This window comes from Typopeltis vanoorti, chromosome 5 (genome assembly GCF_054136105.1).
Source record: "Typopeltis vanoorti isolate ZY-2024b chromosome 5, IOZ_Tvanoo_1.0, whole genome shotgun sequence".
NCBI classification, from domain to species: Eukaryota; Metazoa; Arthropoda; class Arachnida; order Uropygi; family Thelyphonidae; genus Typopeltis; species Typopeltis vanoorti.
In genome coordinates this window covers 12,799,366-12,824,803 of record NC_143553.1, presented here as the reverse complement: position 1 = coordinate 12,824,803, position 25,438 = coordinate 12,799,366, and the positions used below count along the sequence as shown (strand labels likewise).

The following is a 25,438-nucleotide window of genomic DNA, read 5'->3' as shown; positions in this document are numbered from 1 at the left end:
ATTTTAACAGATAGAATGAATGTGGAGAAGGGAAGGATTATAGGAATTCAAATTTACTATAATGCATTATTTATTTTATTTTATTTTTTTGCATGTGTGTTAAAAATTCTAAGAATTATGATGAAATGGTTTATCAACTGCACATCCAATTTGCCTGTTTTGTGAGTGAAGGAAAAAAGTTCCAAGGAAAATAATACTTGCCAAAGATTAAATATATATATATATGTGTGTGATTTTTAATAATCACTGATCTATATTACAGATCATAATCTCGAAAGAAAGTTTTATACAAAAATCATTTATAAAAAAGAATATGACAGCATTATTTGATAAAGTGTCTAGGCTTGGTTTTCATGGGCAAGTATAAATTCAGAAATTCGTGTTTCAACCTTTTACTATGCTTAAAACAAATTTGCCAAGTGAGATTTTTATAAGTTGGAGATCTTGCTTCGCAACTAATTCACGTTTAAAGTGTTACTTGATGATGCGTCGCTGGATGAGAGAGGTTGTATATCACTTCCATGAGACTTCATAGAGAATGTTTTCTTTTCCATATCATGCATGTGGTCTTCCACCAATGTCAGTCTTTGCTCCAGTAATGATACAGTCTGCAAACCAAAAGTATAAAAATAAGATATAATTAAATAAATAATTTTCTTACATAAAACACAATTACAAAAAAGTATTTAACAAATTTAATATCTGTGGTTTAAGAAAAAAAAAGGGGATGTGTTTAACAAGGGTCCTGAAAATAAGCACAAATGAAGATTCTTTTATACCTGTCTAACATAACTGAGCTAACTTTCACTACAAAAAACACTCTTAATAACATTAACTAAATTATGAAGTGTTGTCATTGATAATAAACAATAACAACAAAAGATGCAATTTGAAATTCTTAATCCACATTAAAGCTTCAGTTTAACATCAAAATAATCCTCGTAAATTCTGTGATGTCAATAACAATTTGTCTAATGGTCTGGGGTATAACTGGTATGTCATTCATTCACTAAAATGAACAAAGCAAAAAGTTATATTTCCTGGTAAGATTCATGTAAGTATACTTGAGGAACGATTGAAGGATTGTGGAAGGGAATCTTGGTGAAGAACAAGCTGGATTCAGGCCAAATACAGGCTGGCAGGATCAGATTTTCACTTTACATTAGTTAAGAAATCATGGGAATATAACAAAGATCTGTATTTAAGTTTTGTAGATCTGGAAAAGGAATATGACAAGGTGCGAAGAGAGAAGCTATTCAAAGCACTACAGTTGTATGGAGTTAATGGGACATTATATCAAGCAATACTTGGTTTTTATTTAAGTTGTAAGTCAGCAGTTAGAATTGAAGGAAGTACAGGAAGATGGCTTAATGTAAAATATGGTGTCAGACCATATTTGACATTAAATATGGTCTGACACCATATTTTGTATTCATTTTTATTGTATTGATGTTTATGAATTTCATTCGAAGTTCATAAACGTTCATTGGCATTCTTCTCCTTTGTTTTCGACAATTAAGAAATGGGCTGCTGAGTTTAAATGTGGCAGTACCAGCCTTGAAGATGATCCACGTCAAGGACGTAAAAAAAGTGTAACAACACCAGAAATCATTGATGAAGCGCATGATATGGTATTGGATGACCGGCGAGTCAAAGTGCATGAAATTTCTGAAACTATAGGCATTTCAAAAGAACGTTAGGATATATTTTGCATGAAGAATTGCATATGAAAAAGCTTTGCACAAGATGGGTGCTGTGCTTGCTCATCGCAGATCAAAAATGCACTTGCATGAAAATCTCTGAACAGTGCTTGGAGCGTTTTAACAAGAATAAAACTGATTTTGTGTGTCGATTTATTACTATGGATGAGACTTGGATTCACCATTGCACGACAGAATCAAAACAGTGGACAGCAAACAGGTTGTTCAGTGCCAAAGTCGGTCCCATTGGCAGGAAAGGTCATGGTATCAGTGTTTTGGGATGCTAAAGGCATTTTGTTTATTAATTATCTTGTAAAGGGTAAAACAATAGCCAGGGAATATTATTCTAATCTTTTAACCAGACTAGACGTAAAAATTCGTGAGAAAAGACCCGGTCTGACCACAAAAGCGTTTTGGCAATGGGAAAATTAAGGGATCCGCACTATGAATTGTCGGAACATCCACGCTATTCCCCAGATTTGGCGCTCTCTGACTTCTATCTCTTCCCAAAACTAAAACTTCCTCGCTGGTCAGCGCTTTTCTTCAAATTAAGAGGTGATTGCAGGGGTATTTTGCAGATCTTACTGAGAACTACTACAGGGATGGGATAATGGTGCTCCAGCACCATTATCCCATCCAATTTTAACGTATAGATCTGAGAGATGTTTTAGAAATAAAACACTTCACCAAAGACTACAGACTGCAGACACGAGTCCTGAGAAAGGTTAGGGGCGTGAACAGATGGCATTAATGGCAACATCATATTAAAAATGAGGATAGTAGAAAAGAACTACACAAGGTTAGCATCCAGGAATGTGTTAGCAAAGCTAATCTCAGGTGGGTATGGTCACTTAAACAGAATGGGAGAGGAAAGATTATCGAAACAAGTGTTCTCTGTCAGGTTGGCAGGAAAAAGACCCAGAGGAAGACCAAGATATAAGTGGATTGATACAGTATAAAGTGCCTTAGAAGACAGAAATATGAGATCGACATGGAGGAAAATTGTAGATGGGAAGTTATTGGTGATGTTTTTCATGCAGTACTATCATATCCTGTACACCCTTGAGGGTACACGTCAGGAATTTCATGATGATGATGATGAAAGGTTATAGCCAATTCCTCATGGCAACAATACAGAGAAGCAAACCCTTGATCAGGTTGAGATGTTGTCTATGTCTCTTCTCATTTTCATTATTTTGGTCTTACTGCTGTTGATCCTCATTCCAAAGTTTTTACATGCTTCATTTAGAAGCTGGACTGTTTCTTTATAATTGTAGTTTGGATACTACCAGGATTACTATATTATCTGTGTATTTGACGTTTCTTCCATTTATATATATCCCTGGAAATTTACAATAGCAAACTTTTTGATTTAATAAACAACAGTTCTTAGCATTCTGGAATGTGCTAACAGAGATGATCTCAGGTAGTATGGTCACTTAAACAGAATGGGAGAGGAAAGATTAGAAACAAAAGGAAGACCAAGATACAGGTGGATCGATACAGTAAAAAGTGTCTTAGAAGAAAGAAATACGAGATCTGATAATGCTGGAGTCTTGACAGGTAACAGATTGATTTGGAGGAGAGTTGTAGATAGGAAGTTAATGATGTAAGTTTTTCATGTAGTACTATCATATCCTGTACACCACTTGAGGATACATGTCAGGAATTTGATGATGATGATGATGAATTACCTTGGTAAGGTGTGACTGTAAATGTCAACTATGGAATCTTGAATCTTGTGTATTTTTAAATAAGGGTATGTTAGTTCTAATTTACACAGTAGCAATATTAATAACCTTTAAGAAAAAATTAATGCACACTTATATGCTTTAAATTCATTTATCTTAGTTGCTTATTTTCTCGTGTAAAGAATTCTGATGGCATGCCAAATGATACCATATTTAGGGCCGGTGATGTAGTGTTGATTTCTCATTGTGTTCAATGAATTTCCGGTAAATGTCCAGTTCATTAGTTTCTTTTGAAGAGATTATAGTGGCTTTTTCACCTGTAAAAAATAAAATAAAAGTACATTTTTTTTTTTATGATGAACATTAAGATATTTTATAAGACACTTCATTATTTGTAATAATGGTATCACCAGTTAATAACCAAACACAGACTACATAGGAATGAACTGGCTAGCTGAGTGCAGTGTGGCTGCACTTGGATCATTGAAATATCAGATTTGGAGATTAAAAAGTGCAGTTTGTAAGGATTCTGTTCAAAATCTTCTATGAAACAAAAGTGATGATTTCATGATTATGATATCATTCTGGAAGTAAAACTTTTTGTTTTAGCTAAATCTTAAATAAAGTAGCAACCTCATGGAAGTTTCTAGTGAGAGGAATTCTTTGTAAAGGAGTTTCTTCTTCATCTCATCCATCTGGTGACAGGTTGGGTCCCTTTTGTACAATCTGTCTCCAAATGGTTATATTTTCTAGTCTTTTTGAACATAGTAATGAAGTTATGGAATTTGCCTCTGTCTTTTATGAATCTGAGCCAACGTTTCCTCTAACATCTATTTCTTCATCATGCGAATGGTCTGGTGCATAAATCTGGGTTATTTTTTATGTATACCCCCCCCCTTTCCTTGTTTTCATTCTAATCAAGATCATTCTTGGTCCGTGTAGCTCAATGGCTGTGATGGATTTTATAATGGTATTTTTTACTAACAATTCCTTCTCTGTGGTCATTATCGTATCTTCCTGAGTAGAATAATCTTCTGCTTTCTAAGTTTATAGCTCCTTCTCCTGGCCAATGTGTTTCTGTGAGACCAATTATATCTCATTTGATTTTTTTCAAATTCCTTTTCCATTAGTCACAACTTTTCTGTCTTATAAAGCATACTTATATTGAGAGTTAGGAGGTAAGAACACTTTTTGGCTGACCACATTGCATATTTCTCAACTGCTTCCTGTGCTTTATAGGCAGTCACATCGGCTGACCTGGAAGCAGTAGCATTTTCTCTATTTGGATCCTCTGAGTTCACAGGGGTTTATGGCAAACTGTCTGCAGCTGGCATGATATTCTCCTGCTCCTTAATCCTTATTTGGAGCAGCCCATTTGGACTTTCCTCATCTGCCACCTGCAGGATGCACCTAGTAGGAGTATGGTCTTCCCCAGTATTAAATTTAGCTCAGAAAAATGTCTCATGAGTGTGTAGGAGGTATGTTTTTAACCTCTGATTCAGGACAATAATAAAGTAAATTTGTCATTATACTCCTTATATGTAATATTGACACACTTAAAAATAACTTTTTCAGTTACTATAATTCAGCATTATCCAGATATTTCTTGAAAGCTTTAATTTATATATTTTTTTTTGTTGAGCCTATTCACGAGAGGTTGGTTGATCAATCTATACTACATTAGTACTATATATGGGTTATTTATTTATTTATCTGTATAGAGTTCCCTCCCTTTTCTCCCCCGTTCCTATTGGGGCAAGTTGAACTCCCTCATGGGGGTTAAGTATTTATGGCTGTAGATCAGGGTGTGTTCATGGGGCCGGTTTGCCTGCTGGCGGGATGAAAAACCCCAGATAAACTGGGGGAAAAACTCTGCTGTCCATGCCCAAGACTGGCTAACTTGGCTATGGCTGAGGAAGATCCTTAAGCTCCTCACGTCGGCGATGGGAATCGAACCTAGGACACTCCTTCCCCAGGCATATGGTTGTGAAGCGCAAAGCCACTAGGCTGACCATGCGTATATATATGGGTAATGGGTTGGAAAAGGAGGAACTTGTTATATTTTTTTTTATTTAAAAGCCTACATATTCCTTGGGAAACACAACAGGAGATAGGATGTTCCACAATACAGCAGTTGTAGGGATGAAAGAGGAGAAAAAGATAATTGTTCTGTGGGTTTCAAGGAGTACTGTGAAGGGATGCAGAGTACCAGCTGCATGTATTCCAATGAGCTTAGTACTAAGTGGGGAAATTATTGATATTATTTCAGATGAATATTTCCCCTGGAAATATTTGTAGAAAACACATAGTGCAGAAACCAAACATTTGTAGGAAAGTGTGGAGAGCGAGTTGGTAAAAGACAGATCATTAATAAGTAATTGTTCTCCTCTGTATTGAGTCAAGCATTTTGAGGGAGCTTATAGGAGCTCCCATCCCATACGTGAGAGCAGTATTAGCTGCATGGATTTATGATTTGTATAATGCTAATAGTAGTTCAGGAGTGAAGTAATGTCTTGAGAGAAAGAGAAATCCTAGTTTTTTAGAAGCTGAGGATGCAATGGTTGTGGTGTAGTTATGCCAGGAGAGGCTTGATGTCAAGATAATTCCAAGAAGAGAAATCTCAAATTGTCTGGAAATTTGGGTGTTGTCAAAAATAATATAGGGAGAAAATTGTCCTTTTTTTTAAATCAGAGATGAGACAGAACTAGGATTTATTAGCATTGAAATTGATGAGATTATCTCAATCCCATTACAGGATGGCTTGGAGATCAGAATTGAGCTAAGTGGTGGTTGAGGTGAGTTCTTAGAGTAAGGTTTATCAAATGAAAGGGAGGAGTGCAATATGCTGTCATCTGCAAAAATGTGTATTGGGTTGGAGTTCAAATGAAATACATCATTGATATATAGCAAGAAGAGGATTGGTGAGTGGATAAGGAACCATCCACCGCCACACAGTCTGCATCCAGACAGAAAGTTGGCAATCCAACTACAGAAGTCTCGAGACAGACCAAACAATGGTAGTTTGCTTAGTAAGCCTTTGGCCAGGCCTGTTCAAAAGCTTTAGAGATATCAAGTGCAACCGATTGAGATTAACCAAATTTCTCCATGCCATTTTTCCAGAGATGGGTAACATATATCAGTAGATCTCCTGTTGATCAGCAGCAGCTTATTAGGTGGGCAAATTTAAGATTGCTGTTTGGGATGATTGAAAGAAAGCACAAAAGAGGAACACCAAACAGAGAATGAAGCGATGACATTGTCAAATAGTGCAGAAACTCTGTACGCAAAGTGAGTCATCTTGCACAAAATAAAATGCAATGGAAGAATCATACCAAAATTATATTAGACACCTACTTGATGATTTTTTAAATTACTTTAGAGAGGATTAAAGTGAGCGACATAGGCCAGTAGTTGGAGAGCAGTGATTTGTAACCCTTCTTGGGAATGAGTTGAATATATAGGTCAATTTCCAGGCAGGCAGGATAGATACCAGTGGAGTAAGAGAGTTTATACAGGCAACATAGGATAGAAGTCAGTTACCATGCACAAACTTTCAGGACAATTGGAGGAATGGCATCAGACTTTTTTGTCTCTAATTTGGACAGTATTTTTCTAATCTCTTTCTTGCAAAAGGATATTGGGGGGCATTATTGCCAGCCTGGTTGGCCGAGTGGTTAGCGTATCCGCTCTCCAGCCAAAAGGCTGCAAGTTCGAATCCCGCTGTGGGCATGGATGTTTGTGAATATCTGTGAAAATGCTAATGGTGGTGGTGGAGGACAGTAGATGGCATTGGTGAAGATAATACATTTGGTAGATGAGGGTGGATGAGGTTGAGTGATGGAGAGCTGTAGAGTAAGTGCCGTCCCTCGATGAGTCTTGGACTCCCTGGAGGTGTCAAATAATAATAATAATAATAATAATAATTTATTATTGTCAATTATGCATGTATTGGATGCAAAGTGTGAAACCAGGAGACTGGAGTTTCAGGCTTGAATTGCAACATAAGCTCTAAAGAAGATAGCAGGGATGCTTAAGGGTCAAAGCTGTATAACTGAGAGGAGACCTCCACATAGCCTTTAAAGGAATGCAGAGAACTGACCAGGGCTTCTGACCTAATGTCCAATCCTCACCTTCTCATGGTGCACCCTGTTGGGTATCTACTTGGATACTGAACGAACGAGGATGGGCTGGCAATTTGGGATTTAGCCGACCAAATTGTATTCTTATTGGTTAAACCAAAATAAAAAAATGATGGTACAACATGACAAAATTTCATGCCAGCTGGGGCGTCGCCCAGTTAAACAAGGCCCCCGTTGTTTTCACCAGGGAACCAAGGCGAACAGCAAAAAGTCAGCTACTGGAACAAATCTGAAAACAAATCCCAACTCAACATCACCAGAGTTAAAGATCGGTACTATCAACGTAAGAAGCCTGAATGGCAAAGAAATGGAGCTAGCTGAAGAATTAGATAGGTACCAGATCGACATAATAGGGGTGACTGAAACAAAATAGACAAAAACTGGTGAGATCTTTCTGAGCAATAAATACAAAATGTTATATTCAGGCAATGACAATCAAGGAAAAGAAGGAGTAGCCATAGTATTCAACACAAAATACGAGGCTAATCTTCTTGAATAGCAGTCAGTCTCAAGTACAGTAATCTGGGCAAATATGAGAATGGGGAACTGGACAATGAGACTTATTTGTGTCTATGGTCCCACAGAAGGTTCTACTAAGGTAGAAGTGGAGGAATTTTTGAGGCTCTAGAGAAAGCCACTGACACAATGAAAAAAGAAAAGTTGGTCCTTGTTGGGGATCTAAATAGCAGAGTAGGAAGTGATTGTCAGACATACAAAAATGTTTTGGGAAAATTTGGAGAAAAGAGCAAAGCTAATAATAATGGCAAATATCTGATGGATTTCTGCTCAGGACATGGACTGGTTATTACTAACACCATGTTCCAACATAAAAATGTGCACAAATTCACATGGAGAGAAGAGGTTAGGAATAAAAAAAGTCTCATTGACCATGTTATTGTTGATAGTGATGTTTTCTCCCTGGTGCAGGATACCAGAGTGTACAGAGGATTTGAAATTGGAAGTGATCACTATTTAGTCTTGAGCAGGATAAAATTGAATAACATGTAAGAAAGTTTTAAAGCGAATAAAAGTTGAGCAGCTCTCAGATGTGAACTGTAGACTAAAATACACAAAGATTATTGAAGAAAAAATGAAAAAGTTTGAGAACAGGAACCAAACCTTGGAGATTCAGTGGCAAACTCTGAAGAAAACACTGACTGATTCTGCCAGAGAGGCATGTGGTGAGGTTGTCTGCAAGGATAAAAAAATCAGAACTCGCTGGTGGACACAGGAAGTCAAAGAGGCAGCGAAAGAAAAGAAGAAAGCATATCAAAAGTTCCTGGCAAATAAGTCAGCTTTTGCTCTTAGAGAATATAGAGACAAATGCAAGAATGCTAAACACTGTGTAAAACTAGCTAAACAAAAGTCATGGAAGGACTTTGGCAAGAATATAGAAAATAAATATCAAGAAGGTGGCAAAATATTCTGGAGGTTGTTGAAGAAGCTTAGGAATGGAGGAAAAAGTGTAAAAGGAGTTAGAAATGATAAAGGTGACATGAAAATGGGAGAAAAAGATATCCTTGAAGTATGGAGTAATTACTTTGAAAAACTGCTAAATGAAACAAGCAGTGATGATAGCACAGTGGTAAAAAAAAATGGCCAGGCATGCAGTCAGGAATGTATCCATACTTGAAGTAGAAAAAGGCAGCAGGAGTAGATGATATTCGACCAGAAATGCTGAAGTATGGTGGTATAAGAGTCTTACAGTGGCTGCACTGCACAGTTCAGAAATACTGGACAGAGGGACGAATTCTCGATGATTGGAGTAGAGCTCTCATAGTACCCATATATAAAAAGGGAAATAAAACTGAATGTGAGAATTACAGAGGTGTTCCTGGCAAGATCTATGCAAGTATACTTGAGAAACGGTTGAGAAGAATTGTGGAAGAAAAGCTTGATTCAGGCCAAATAGAGGCTGTCAGGATCAGAACTTCACTTTACGACAAATAGTCGAGAAAGCATGGGAATATAATAAAGATCTGTATTTAAGTTTTGTCGATTTGGAAAAGGCATATGACAAGGTGCCAAGAGAGAAGCTATTCAATATGCTAGTTATATATGGTGTCAATGGGGCATTATATCAAGCAATAGTTAGTCTTTATTTGAGTTGTAAGTCAGCAGTTAGAATTGATGGAAGTACAGGAACATGGTTTAATGTTAAATCTGGTGTGAGACAAGGATGTACATTATCCCCTCTGTTATTCATTATCTATATGGATCATATTATGAAAGAAAGTGGTATTAAACATGATATCAAAATTGGAGATGTTAATGTCAGCTCTTTGCTTTATGCAGATGATGTTATACTTCTAAATAAATCCGCTACAAATCTGCAAGATTCTCTGACTAAATTGAATAGCTGTTGTAATAGATATGGTATGAAGGTCAGCAATAAAAAGACAAAGACAATGAAAATAGGCAGAATCATTGAAAATGTCAACTGTGTTGTGAATGGAGAATCTGTAGAACAAGTAAAACATTTCGGCTACTTAGGCACGATTTTTGCTGAAGATGGTAAATTAAATATAGAAATAGACAACAGGATCAGCAAAGCTGGTATGGTGGGAAGTCAATTGAATAAGAGAGAAATTAGTCGGAACACTAAATTAGCTGTATACAAGCCAGTGTTCAAACCAGTTTTAACTTATGGATCTGAGAGCTGGGTCAGAAGTAAAACACTTGACCAAAGACCACAGATATGAGAGTCCTGAGAAAGATTATAGGCATGAAGAGATGGCATAAATGGCAATATCATATTAAAAGCTAGGATATTAGGAAAGAACTTGACATTGTCAGCATCGAGGAATGCGTTAGCAGAGCTAATCCCAGGTGGTATGGTCACTTAAACAGAATGGGGGAAGAAAGATTAGCAAAACAAGTGTTCTCTGCCAGGTTGGCAGCAAAATGACCCAGAGGAAGACCAAGATATAGGTGGATTGATATGGTACAAAGTGCCTTAGACGATAGAAATATAAGATCTGATAATGTTGGAGTCTTGACAAGTAACAGACTGATTTGGAGGAAAATTGTAGATAGGAAGTTAGTAATGATGTAATTTTTTTCATATAGTACTATCATATCCTGTACATGGCAGGAATATGATGATGATGATGAAGAAGATGGCATTCTTGATTTGAGTATGTTATGTTTGGTTTTTCATTTGTACAGCCTTGCACATTTTGGAGAACCAGGGTTTATTCAGGGAATGCATGTTTCCATGCCGATGAGGATTACTTAGGTGATAAGTTTGGTGCATATGTTTGAGTTGGAAGGCCAGAAACAACAGTCCAACCATGAGAATGAGGCATAGAAGTCACAGAGGCTGTCCCACTTGCCATTGTTATAATACCAAATGACTCTTGTATGGAGGTGGCTGTGTAAGTGATATTATTATTATTATTATTATTATGTGACACCGCCAGGGAGTCCAAAGACTCATTGAGGGAAGTGTGCCAACAGCATCGAACGATTTACTCCCTTTCAGCTACTAACCATTCTCAAACTTGCTTAACTCTTTGTGAGCCATTAGTAGCATAGTCTATACCAATGGACCAATGTGGGAGGAGATGAGCACTAGATTGTGGTCAGAATTACCTAGGGGGCCCACTACATTCACTGTGTATTTGGAAGGGTTGTTGGTGAGGAAGAGATCTAGGGTATTTGGTTCAGATTATCTGGTATTCTGGTTGGCATCTAAACATGTGTAAGGTTGTCAGAGGTGGCAGATGTTTCAGCATCTCTGCTGCAAGATCCATACAACTGGAGGAGGAAAGCCAGTTGGTGTTGTGGACATTAAAATCTCCTAGGAGTATGATTTTGCTGTTGGAAAAGTGGGTCTTGAGAAAAATCAATTTTTAAGGAGAGGAAATTAAAGAGCTCAGAGTGGTTTGTTGCATTCTTGAAGCGATCAAGACAACAAATGAATTTGACTGAGTGGGAAAGGGATATTTTCAACCAAAGAAGGTCAAAGTTGGACCTTCAAAGGTGGGGCCACAGATGTTAGTGAAGTGGATGTGCAAAGTTCTGTGGGGCATATTGACCATGTGTAAGACCATTGACTGCAATGGTCTTGCACATTTCCCATGCATTGCCTGCATACTGGTCTCCATGGTGGCTACTAGTGGTATCACTTGATTTTTGCACTAATTTAGCTTCTTCGTAGTCATTGATCGAATTGTTTACTCCATTTTGGCGTTTTTCTTCTAGTCGTTTTCAAAATTGATGACTTTGTTCTCTCTGGGCAAATGTTAGGTCCGGTTGGGCAAGTATGTGTAATTGGAGGCAAGTGTCTTTGAACTTGTTGTCGATCGCTATTATTAATTTAGATGTGCATGTTTTTCGCGTGTCAAAAGTCACTTTTACGAGGATAAAACGAACTTTTACATGAAAAGTTTGTTATTTATGGGTCCAAAATGGATGATATATTTATAACCGATGTTGCATTCTTCTGCTAATTTGATGTGTTCCAATTCCATCGGAAAGTTAGAAATAACAGTTTTGAATTTTTTATTTCTGGCCTCATTCAAGTTGTGTACCGTTGAAGTGATTAAGTCGAGAAATTCATTTGCGGACAAGGGTGAACTTGTGTCGAGGTGCTAATCGTCAATTAGTTCAAGCTTGGCTACCAGTGCTTGTATTTTGGAGGAAAAAGTTTCGTTCGTTGCATTCATGTGCTGTTTGAGGTTTTCAACTAGTCTGCCTAAGTTCAGGAGGCACAGCAAATAGGAAGCATGTAGCCAGTGGCAACAGAGCTCGCAAAACATACCCCCCCCCCTCCAGCAATCATTAGCACTGTGTTGCTGAGACACAGGATGCCTGTTCGTCATTAGCTTTTGTTGCTACCATATTTGCTTCATATGTTAGGCATCACGGGCACTTCCACATGGCTGATTTTTAACTGCAAGGATAACTGATTTAAGGCACTATACGTACTTACAGTTTGAGCAAAAATAATTGGCTCCTTAGTACCTGCTGTTAAGATTTCTGTTTAACGTTTAATTTGAATGAAAAACACTTACAATGACTATAAAATGCTGGAACACAAGTTTAGAGTAGTTTATTCACAGATGCTGCCTGATAGTATATTTGCACTTGGTTATACAATAGTATAACATATTATGTTTTGCCATAGTAGCAATGGCATCTTCAAGTATGACTTTCAAATTAGATAACAAGAATGGAAACTGGTATATTCAACAATGATGCATGAATTGCACAAAACATGATGTAGTGTCATAGTCTAATTATATTAAGGTTCTAGTAAAAATTAAAAATAGTGTGTGTGTGTGTGTAGATAGATAGATAATTAAATTTAAATTATATCTGGAATTTGCAAAAAACTATTTCCCATAATTTAAGTCCATCTTCTATTTACATTCAGTCAATGCAAGGTCTCACAACTCTTTGTATAAATGTTCCAAAAAATTACTACTTTTATGGAGAACCATAATTTTCTTCCAAAGGACTCTGTGTCTAGTGGTGACAGCATGCTCTGCAAGTTCTGATTACTCTAGCTCATGGATCTTAATGTAGTCTACATGTTCATCACGATATAAGGCTGCATATCTACCTGTTTGGCAAGGAATTTGATACACTGCAGGCAGACGTTTATCTGTAGCTGAACCTAGAAAATTAGATATCTTGTAGGATAATGGATCTAAGTAGTTTGACTATACCTTCTGTGATACCTTTAACATAGGGAATGGTGAAACAACAGACAACCTCTATATCACTATTTTGATGAGAGCAGATGATAATGAATCTATAATTATTTATTATCTTGTTGACATATGATTCGGTAAAACCATTAGTAAGGAAAGTGGACTAGTAAAGTCCACCTTCCTTGTGTAATAGTCTTAGCTGATTTTTGACAAGTATGAATATAAAGTCTCATCCAGAAATGAAGGCCTACTTTCTCTCTCTCTCTCTCTCTACATATATATATATATATATGGAATAATAATAATTTTATTATTACAAAGACGGACAAAAGGGAAAGCATTAGTACTTCAAGATCGAAATGAATCTATAGAAAATTAACTTTAATGTAATGTGACTACTCCATGTATTGTTCTCTTGGTAATGATCCTACAACAATCCAGATTAGGAAATCAAACATACTTCTAACTGGGTGAGGAAACCAAGAAGAAACTCATGTTTTACTATGGGCATCCTCATTTATATGGACTGCCAAAAGTTCAAGAAATGAATATTCCATTACATCCAGTGGTGGATTGCATTGGTTCTCCATATTATAAAATTGCAAAACAACTTTCCAAATCACTTTCAGCATTAACAGTAAAGTCCTCCTCATTTGTCAAATATAGTTCTCATTTTAAAGAAAAGATATCACAGCTTCATCTTTGCTCAGGTTATCTCCTTTTCAGCCTAGATATTGTGTCCTTATTCATGAATATTCCTTTAGATTAGTGTTTCTCAATGTTCATTCATGTGTGTCGCATTTTTTAATATTAGTTTTTGTGGCACCCCCCACCTTCCTCACTTGCAATTCTTGTTTTGAGACACTGACAAACCCATAAAAGTTAGCAAAACAAACAAAAAAAAAACTAGGAATTAATTAAAATTTTTAAATATTCATACAAATTTAAATACATCATCAAATCTTTTGAAAATTGTACAGATTTGGCATCACTGCACAGACCGTTGAATTGTATCAGCCTTTTGGGAACATTCGCGATTTCATCATGGGAAGTCTCGAATGCTCTGGAAATGTTTCTGAGAGTGTAAATAAGGCTTGAAATGGCAAGATGGCAATAATACCAACAATGACAACAGCGAGAAGTTGATGGGCAGCATTATTTTACTCCTATTCACGACTGTGATACACATTATAATAACAATATTTTCTAGTGTAGAAAAATTGATCAATTTTTAACTGGACGTAAGCAGGCATCTGACGACTGTGGAGCATTGACATCAACAAATTCAGGTTCACAGAAAAGTAAAATCAAGAACGTTTGCAGCAGAATATTTAGATTTTGGTTTTACAAAGACTGAAGTAAATGATGAAGAAAGACCACTGTGTGTTATTTGTTCGAAAATTTTGGCAGCTGATAGCATGAAACCAAATAAACTTAAAAGATATTTGGAAACACTTCATAAGGAGTAGGTTAACAAACCTCGAAAAGTCTTTGCTGACAATCTGAAATGTTTTGAAAAGCTTTCTCTGTAAATGAAAAAGCTTTACTAGCTTCTTACAAAGTTCCACATAAAATAGCTAGGTGCAGAAAGCCCCACACTATCAGAGAAGATAGAGTTCTGCCAGCTGATTGTTATTGAGGAAATTATGCTTGGAGAAAGTTTTACTAAACAACTACAGTGCATACTTCTATCAAATGATAGTTGCTCGGTGAATTGGTGATACATGTGAAGATATGCAGCAACAACTTTTGTCAAAGCTTTGTGAACAATTATTCTCAATTCAACTTGACGAAGCAACAGATAGTAACAAGGATTGTCATTTAATTGCTTATGTTCGATTTTGCAATGCATTATCAGTTGAAGAGTTATTGTTTTGTAAATCAATAGAAAGAAGGGCCATAGCACCTGAATTGTTCAAAATATTGGACTATTTTATATGCAAGGCAAACATACAGTGGAAAAATTGTGTTGGAATTTGCACTGATGGTGCTCGAGTTATGTCTGGAAGGTTTAAAAGTTTATAAGCCCATGAGAGGGAAAAATGCCCACAATGTATTTAGACACATTGCATGATTCATAGAGAAGCTCATGTTGCAAAGGAAATGAGTCCTGGTCTAAACATTGTGTTAACAACAGTTATAACCATGGTGAATTATAAAATTGAGACCCTTAAAATCAAGACCGTTTTCTGAACTTTTCAAAGTGTTGTTACTATTTTACTGCGAGACAAGATGGTTATCACAGGTTAAATATTTACAACATGTTTACAAATTAAGAGTCAAAATAGCAATCTTCTTGGAAGAAGAAAATCACAAAGCAAAGAAGTTTAGAGACCACTTATTTGTGAAAATTTGAGCTACTTGGACATATTTCAGAAACTAAATATATTAAACCTGTAACTCCAAGGAAAAAATACACATCTCTTAGAGATGAGTGACAAAGTTAATGCTTTTTGTAAACAATTACAGTTATGGAACAAAAAGGTAAAGCACCAAAAATTAGAAATGTTTGCAAATGTGGATGAATTTAACAAAACCTACAAGGCAGAAGAGCAACACATCAAAGTTTTATTTGCAACTATTGAAAATCATTTAACAATGCTGACGAAGCTATATATATATTAGAAATATTAAAAACTATTTTATAACCGACGACAACATAATGGCAATGTACAAGTGGGTTAGAAACCCATTTCAAATTACCCATGAAGGTTTCTCACACTTAAAGAAAAAGAGGAACAATCGATAGACTTCACGTCAAGCGGCAAAATCAGAAGACAATCTGCTAAGCCGGTGTTGATGAATTTTCTGCACTATTGCCATTCCAACATCTTATCTTATCTTTTTGAAATCAGTTCTTCTTCAGTGACTGCCTTAAAAACAAAATATAGATCTCACGTAAATATAGAAAGCGAACTAAGAGTGTCAATTTCCAATGTATCACCATCATATGTAACTTTGTTGTGCAACACAGACCCAAAGAAGCCATTAATTTTTTGATTCATTGTTATTGTTTAGTTTTAATTAGTTGCTTGATATATTTTGCAATACTGATATATTCCTGTAAGCATAAGTAGTTTTTTCAATACAGTGGATTTTTATTATTTTATTTTCAGAGTGTATTTTATATTGTTGTTTTTATACTGTTTTTGTGTCAATAAATAGTTAAATTAAATGCTTTTGTTTCAATAAAGTAGTTTTTCCTTTGATTTCCACTTTCTTTACTTTCTTTGTGTCCCCCTTTAGGTATTTCGCATGCCCAAAGGGGGACACGCTCCACAGGTTGAGAATCACTGCTTTAGATGAAACACTTCACTTTCTCAAAATAAACCCATGTCAAAATAAACTTTACAAATTGAAGGCACAGCAATGGGTAGTCCTATTCCCACACTAGCTTACTTCATAGAACTATTTGAACAACGTATGCCAAAGAGCATTCTTCCAAAGCTGTCCTTATGGTACAGATGTTAATATTTTTGCAGTTTGGCATAGGTCCTCATACAGACCTATAAGATCAACAACCTACAGCACCATATCAATCCAGTTCACTCTTGAGTTAGAAGAAAATAATCGATTACCCTCTTAGATCTTCTATTATTTTGTAAACCAAATAGGAGCCTTTAATTCTCAATATTCAGAAAAAGAAAACACATACTGATCTTTTCATCTATCATAATTTCACAAATCTGTCACCATTAAGATTTCAGTACATCGACCATACTCTCTTTGCTCCACTGAATTGTTTTCTTGAAAAAAATAAATCGCATAAAATCCACCTTCCTTACTAATGGTTTACCAAATCATACTTCAACAAGACAATGAAACTCTATAATTCTTTATTATCATTTGCCTCTCATCAAAATAGTGATACAGAGGTGGTCTGTCATGCCACCGTCCTTATCTTAAAAGGTGTTTCAGAAGGTATAGCCAAACTTAGATCCATCGACAAGATGTCGTATCAAGATATGTACTTTTCTAGGCTCAGCTAAAGATCTGCATACAGTAGTCCGACTGTAGTCTTATCAAAGCTTTGAAAAGTGGGGAAATTACTTTCTTATTCCTACAGGTTTCACTTAGTTTTGTGTGTATGTATGTGTGTGTTTCATATTGTAATCCCTGACGATGTCTCAGTGAATAAGATGAAGAATTAAATAACATTTTTAATATTTTCTTAATGCTGTTTCACTTCATTAAGCCTCTAACATGAGTTTTTCCCAGCACCTAAGCCTTAACAGATGGATTATCCATCACCATTCTGCTCAATTTCAACAGTAGTTTATTATGCAGTACTCAAGTAATGCTTTAGTGAAATCCAGATAAATCACTGTATAAGCATCTTCCCCATCCAATACACAAATCACCTATTATAAAATGTATCCAAATTAAGGGGATAAAAATCCCTTATTATTTTACAGCCAGTATGCGAAACTCTAAGATCGAAAACTACGATCTAAGAGTTACATGCTGAAGAACTATCGGCGAATCCAAGCATAAGTGACCACCTGGTAGTACAACAACAAGTCAACTCGAAGCAAAGGTGGAGAGAGCTTCCTCACTATCCTTGATATTTTCTCATAATGTAAAAACACACAGCTCCTAGAAGATGTAATACTGCTTTACATTATAAGGAAAGGTCACTACCCAGACCGGTTTCAACCTTTTTTGAGGTCTCATCAGTGAGTAGCTAGACCTGGATGATGTCAAAGTTTAAGTGAAAAGAACTTGCATACCTTCATTATACGAATACCAGAAAGGTGTGCCCATATATTATATTATAACTGAGATGAAAAGCTAAATGGCTATTTTTTCTGGCGAAGTTAATTAAATTAAGGGGATATAATTCCCTTATTATTTTATCCCCTTAATTTAATCAACTTCGCCAGAAAAGATAGCCGTTTGGCTTTTCATCTTAGTTATAAAATGTATCCAACTTACTGAAGAATGATCTCCCATTTTACAAATCCCATGTTGCTTTCTTAAGAGATTTCTATCATCATCAATCCATAAGTTAAAGATACCAAGCAATTTTATAAACTTGGTTTTAATCCTTTTTCCCAAGCAAGCAAACAGACAAGTAAGTCAGGTTTGCACCTGAAGTATTTTCAGGTCTGAGGCAACTCGTAATAAAGGTGGAGTAAACTCTGATCACTTTTCCTTAGTATCCCCCCTAATGCAAAGCTCATCTCCTTGCGGAGATGTATGATGCTATGCATTAAGGGAAGGTAACAGTTGCCTCAGATCTGAAAATACTTCAGGTGCAAACTTGACTTACCTGTGTTTGCTTACTTGGGAAAAAAAGGATTAAAACCAAGTTTATAAAATTGCTTGGTATCTTTAACGTATAGCATACCCAAGGTAAAAGACTTTCTACATCATCAATCCAGGTTGTATTCTATCTCAAACACCCTCACCAATATGTCTGATATATAGTAAATATATCACGCTAGCCTAACACCACTGACTTGGATTCTCCCTTTTCATTTTCTCCAAATAGATATGGTGATTTGTATTCATGACATGATCTATTACTCCAGATAATGGACATAGTTCCTCTGGATGGATTTTTGGTGTTCATTCCACTTGTTCAAAGCAGATTAGTTTCTGCAGAGCAAGGAATAATGTAGGCACCATGATGATCTTTTGGTAAGGACACAAGGGTAGCTAATTTTTTGTATGTGTTGAAGGGTCTGCATGTTATATCTTTTAAGAATGTATGAGAGAGAATGATATAATCACGTAATCACAAGAAAGATATTTATTTAACCAAATATTTCGGTCTGGAAATAGCAGACCATCGTCGGTGGTATTACAAGAACAGACGATGGTCTGCTATTTCCAGACCGAAATATTTGGTTAAATAAATATCTTTCTTGTGATTACGTGATTATATCATTCAGTCTTATGTCGCAAGTATCCTTAAAACAACAGAATGTATGAGAATTTTTCCGAGATGCCCTGGATACGGAATGGAAATGGATTATTTTTTAGGGGGGGGGGGTTAGTTCTATTGATTTTTTGAAGGGGGGAAAACGTGGCCAGATGCAATTAATTTCATTAGAGCAGGGGTTCCCAACCCTATGCCCACGGGCACCATGGCACCAGTCAACCAATTTGTGTGTGTGTCTGCCGCTGTTCAATCGTGTGCCGTATAGTTTGAAATAATCACGCAACAATTCATGGCATGCAATATGACGCATGCGTTAATGACACATGACGAGTATTAAACATACAATGTAAAGTAGACATGCATTCGAAGTTGTTCATTCCAGTTTAAGAACTGGAATATCATCATATTATCCTATTTATGAAGCACTGGCCAATGAAATGCAATGAAAAAGATCACACTAACTTACATATATATATATTTACATTTTTATATAATGTAAACTTTTAAGTAATAAGACATTTGATTATAATGTAAACTTTGTATGTATTCATTTAACAAACGAATTCAAAAAATTTGCTAGAAAAAATAGATGGTGCCCGTTGCCCTACCAGTATTTTAGAATGTGCTCTAGGAAACAAAAAGGTTGGGAACCCCCTGCATTAGAGAGTCTAATGTAGTCAGAGTAGATACTTTTTAACTTGATGTGCTAAGGTTTTTGATAACACCATACTGCTTGGAGGGGTAATAATGTAATAGATGACGGATACACCTTCCAGGTGTATCCGTCATCTATCACATTGTCATACTATACACCTTCAAGTGTGCAGGTTTTCTGTAGACAGAAAAGGAGAGTTGGATGAAAAGATTGTCAAATAATTAGAGATAATTATTGTTTTCCTTTTCAATGGTGAAATGAATCCTCAGGTGTTGGTTGTTGGGGTATGCCAAAAACATCCCCAGCCACATGGAGAACACGTTCAATGTAGCATGGAGCAATGTTATGAGCTTGAGATGGGCTGTGTTTAGGGCTATATTTTCAAAATGTTCTGTGAAAAGAAAAGGATTAGCAGTAGGGGGAGGGGCATAGATGTGCTTTCAAGTCTTCCTGTAGGTGTTTCTCTGCCAAGTAAAATAGACAGATGTTTCTTTTAATGGTATGTTAGTGAATAAGGAGGTTATACCAAAACTGACCATAATGTCAATATCTCTGAGGATCAAATCTGCTAAGTAATGAAATTATCCACAAATACACAAACAGAGCACAAAACTTGAGGCCACAGTGGACAGTAGTGGTTCCCTCACTTATAAAATGGATAAAACACTTAGCCCAGGTGCTATCTCTCTCATATAGGCCACACCTGACCTCAGATTAAAGCCTCTGGTGCACTTCAAATCTAATTTGTCAGATTTGATTCTCAAAAGATATTGACATTATGGCCAGTTTTGATGTAGCCTCCCTATTCACACTAACATGCTCCTAAAAGAAACTGATTAAAACTCATTCTGAACTCTCTTTCCATTTCAACATATCATTTACTTTCACCATGCACTATGGTTATTTTACTTAGCAGAGAAAAGCTACAAGCAGACTGAAGACAGCTATGCCCCTCTCTTCATTCCCCCACCAATCTTTTCATGGAACATTTTGAAAATATAGCCATTCTAATGATGGGTTCTCCATTATTTACAATGTGGCTAAGATATGTTGGTAATGTTTTAAGCACATATAAACAGATGTGTTAAAATGTTTCCAACATATCCCATCCATGTGGTTAACATCAGGTGACGCCTGTGAATAAGCTATGTTAAACTTCTGCTGCCAGATTTTATTGTTTTTTGTGCAAAATAATCAGTAAGCGGAAAACTAACAGAGTACTAAGGAGCCAACAACTTCTGCACAACTTGTAAGTACCCATAGTCCATCAAATCAGTTATCTTTACAATTAAAAAACAACTACGTGAAAGTACCGGCTAAGCCTACAGTACGAAGTAAAGATGGCGGCAACAAATGAGTACCTTGAGTCTCAGCAGTATAGAGCTGTCGATCGCCAACAAACTGAATGACAATATGGAATGCCACAGTCATCAACCCGAAGTTACCGAAAAAAGAAAAAAAAAGTATATTATGGGTTTCTGTTGCCACTGGCTACATGCTTCCTGCACAAAAACAGATGAATTGGCGCACAAACTTTTCATGGATCTCAACAAGCCTTTCTTCTGTTCAATGTGCCTCCCTTCCTTCCATAAAAGAGCTACTAAACTTAGGCAAACGTATGGAAAACCTCAAACAACATCTTAATACTATGATCAAAACTTTATCTTCTCTCTTCCAAAATCCAAGCAATGGAAACTAAGCTCGAGATACTACTTGACAACTGGCACCCAATCACAAGTGCATGCCTGTCCACTAACGAACTCCGCAACGTAATCGCATTAACAGTGCACAAGTCGATCCAGCCCAAAAAAAAGAGACTCAATTCTCTTTTTTTTGGCCTTTTCTCTTCAAAACTCAAAGAACCCGTTATTCTGAACTTTCTGATGGAAAATGGTAAATCATTAAAAGAAGACGTCAGCAAATTAGCAGGAAAATGCAACTTCGATCCCAGAAACATCGTCAAATGCCATTGTTTTGGACCCATAAACAAAAGAAAGGATGGAACGAACATTCCACTTCTCCTGAAAGTGACCTGTGACACTGAAAAGTGCATCCAAATTAATAACAGCAATAAATAACAAGTTAAAGGACACTTGTCCTCAATAGAACATATGTGCTCGTCCTGATTTAACATTTGCCCAGGGGGAACAGAGATGCCAACTTTGAAGACAACTTGAAGAAAAATGTCAAAATGGAGACAACAGTTGGATCATAGATCACAAACAAGCCAAACTAGTGCAAAACTCAAGTGACGCCACCAGTAGCCACGAAGGAGACCACTATGCATGCACTGCATAGGAAACGTGCAAGACCCGTTTCTAATATTGCAGCCAAATACATGTCTCACAGAATCTTGTATATCCACTTCACCAACATCTGTGGCCTCAACTCCAACCTTAATAGTGTCCACTACCATCTGCAGTCTACAAACCCACTTACTCTTTTTAGCAGAAACTCAAATCTCCCCCCACCCCCAGCACTATCCATCTAAATTTTCCAAGTCTGTGCATATATCCACTGTGACATACCCTGTCAGAGAGCACCTAACCTAGAATTGCCCAACTTTGACCTTCTTTGGCTGAAAAATATCTCTTCCCCACTCAGTCAAATTCATCTGCTGTCTCTAATCCCACCAACCACTCTGAGCTCTTTAATTTTCTCTCCTTAAAATTGGTTTTCTCCAGTCCCACTCATCTAGCAGTAAAATCAACTTCCTAGGAGATTTTACCATCCATAACACCAAGGGACTTTCCTCCTCCCATTTTATGAATCTTGCAGGCAGAGATGCTGAAACATTTGCCATTGCTAACGGCCTTACAAAAATTGTTCACATGCCTACCAGATAACCCGAACCCTTCCAAATACGCAGTGAATGTAGTGAGCCCCATGGGTAATTCTGACTACAATCTAGTGCTCATCTCCTCCCCCATACCACAATGCTTATACAGTCATTCCCACACAAGAGTACTTTGGCATTATGACAGTGTGAAGTGGGACAGCCTCTGAGACTACTATGCTTCATTCCCATGGTTGGACTACTGTTTCCGGTCTTCCAACCCAAACGTATGCACCAAAGTAATCCTCACTAGCATAGAAACATGCATTCCCCACACTTCTCTGAATTGCCATACTTTATCTAAACCCTGGTTCTCCAAAAGATGTGCCAAGGCTGTACAAATGAAAAATCAAGCATACAACAACTGGCTCAAATCAAGAATTCCATCCATCTTCAATGTATACTGAAGCCCGAAACAGATGCAAAAAAAAAAAAAAAAAACTATCAATGTTTCCAAAACAGAATTTGAATAGGCAAAAAGCAGGAAACTTGCAGCATTGCCCCAATGGCAGCTGTGCCTTTTGCTCTACACTATTCCCCCTCCTATTGTACCCAGATGGCTCTATTGCATCATCACCCACAGAAAAAGCTAATCTCCTGACTTCACACTTTGCCTCCATTGACTGACAATGGCAAATGCCACCCAGTCATTCCAACTGCCCAACATACAATGCCACCTATATCCTTTTGCCAGAAAGAGATCACAAACCTATCAGACACAAAAAAGTCTCCTGGCTCTGATGGCATTCCTCCAATTGTCCTGAAGGTCTGTGCACCAGAACTGACACTTACCCTATGCCACCTGTAATACTCTCTTACTCCACTGGTATATATCCCAAAGCTGGAAATTGGCCTATATCCAAACTCATTCCCAAGAAGGGCGACAAACCACTGCCATCTAACTACTGCCTTATCTCACTCACCTCAATCCTATCTAAAGGGATGGAGAAAACCATCGATTCTCAACTCAGCACTACCTTGAAGTCACCCAGCTTGAAGACCACCAGTACAGATTCCGTCACTGTCAATCAACAGGTGATCTCTTCTCATATATCACCCATCTCTGGACAAATGCCATGGAAAAATTTGGTGAATCTCAAGTGGTTGCACTTGATATCTCCAAAGCGTTTGACTGAGTCTCGCAAAAAGGCATACTAAGCAAACTCTTATCATTTGGACTGTCTCGGCACTTCTGCAGATGGATAGCCAGCTTTCTGTCTGGATGCGCACTATGTGTGATGGTGGATGGCTCCCTATCCTCTCACCATCCAACTAATTCTTGGGTTCCACAAGGTACTGTTCTCTTACCAACCATCTTCCTTCTGTACATCATTGACCTACTTGAGTTGATCTCCAACCCAATACACAGTTTTGCAGATAACAGCACATTACACTCCTCCCTTTCATTTGACAAATCTTACTCTACACAACTCACTTCAACCTACAGAACATCAACCACCTCTGCCCTCACAATTTTTACCTCCAAGCCATCCTCCAATGGGACTCAGGTAACCTTGTCAAATTCAATGCGAGTAAAATCCAGTTCTGTCTTATTTCTCACAAAAAAGCACTATTTTCCCCTAGTATTATTTTTGACAACACTCAAATTTCCAGACAAGATGAGATTTCTCTTCTTGGAATTACTTTGACATAATGCCTCTCCTGGCATGAACACATCACAACTATTGCATTCTCAGCTTCCAATAAACTAGGATTTCTCTTTCACTCAAGATGTCACTTCACTCCAAACAGCTGTTAACCTTATACAAATTACAAATATGCCCAGCTATCAAATACTGCTCTCACATTTGGAGTGAAGCTCCTAAAAGCTCCTTTGAAATGCTTCACTCAATACAGAGAAGAGCAATTAGGTTAATAAATGACCCATCTCTTACCAACTCATTCTCCTCACTTTCACAGACTTTTGGTCTCTGCAATTTGTGTATTCTATAAATATTTCCATGGCAACGGTTCATCTGAAATAGCATCAGTAATTCCCCCACTCAGTACTAAGCCCACTGGAAGATGCACAGCTGCTGCCCAACATCCTTTCACAGTACACTTTGAAACCCCACAGAACAAGTTTCTTTTCCTGCTCCTTCATCCCTGCTGCTGCTCTACTGTGGAACAGTCTTTCCCCTTCCCAAAGAATACAACATACAGGCATTTAAATCAAATGTAAACAAGTTTCTCCTTTCCTAACCCACTATTATTATTATTCCTGATACCTCCAAGGAGTCCGAAGACTCATCGCAGGAGGACACCTACAACTGTCTCAACCACTACACCGAACCTCTATCCATATACGGTACTAACGTACTATAGGTTAATCAACCAACCTCTCATGTATGTACCCAACCTTTTGAAAAAAATTAATAAATAAAAGATAGAAAACACAGTGTTAGCATAAGCAACAGCCAAGGATCCATTTTGCCACTGAAAAGAAAACAATAACTGTCTAACCTTCATTGACATTCTTGTCACCCAACTACCCAACAGATCCATATACTTTTCTATCCAGAGAAAACCTACCTGCACTTGAATGTGCATCCATCATCTATAACATCACAACCCCTTCCAGCGGGGTGTTTAAACGTTCCTAAAAGGACTTAACATCAGCAAACCACTGAAGATCCCCCATCAACCAACATAAAATATCATTAACTACATTAAACAAAACAAAGCACTCCATCTTTTATGGGACTGCACCTAGCTATACTCAAACTTCTGGTACTATTCAAAACCCAAAGAGCATCCGTAGCTCACTCAGTAAAAATCTGGGTTTGAATCCCATTAAGCTAGGGGGCACATGCTAAGTTTTTTTTTTTTTAATCTAAATGTGAGTTAGCTGGTCTCATATAGAGATGAAA

The 25,438-nt window shown here is 37.1% G+C and overlaps 1 protein-coding gene across 1 annotated transcript in view; it reads right to left on the bottom strand.

Annotated features, from left to right (window-relative positions):
• Positions 1 to 214: 214 nt before the first annotated feature.
• LOC150106228 (uncharacterized) overlaps positions 215 to 25,438 on the bottom strand; it is a 373,927-nt gene continuing 348,703 nt past the window's right edge. Inside the window, exon 14 of the mRNA XM_090392254.1 lies at positions 215 to 608. Coding sequence (XP_090248380.1) covers positions 456 to 608 — 153 coding nt within the window. The 3' untranslated portion in view covers positions 215 to 455. The remainder of the gene's footprint in view (positions 609 to 25,438) is intronic.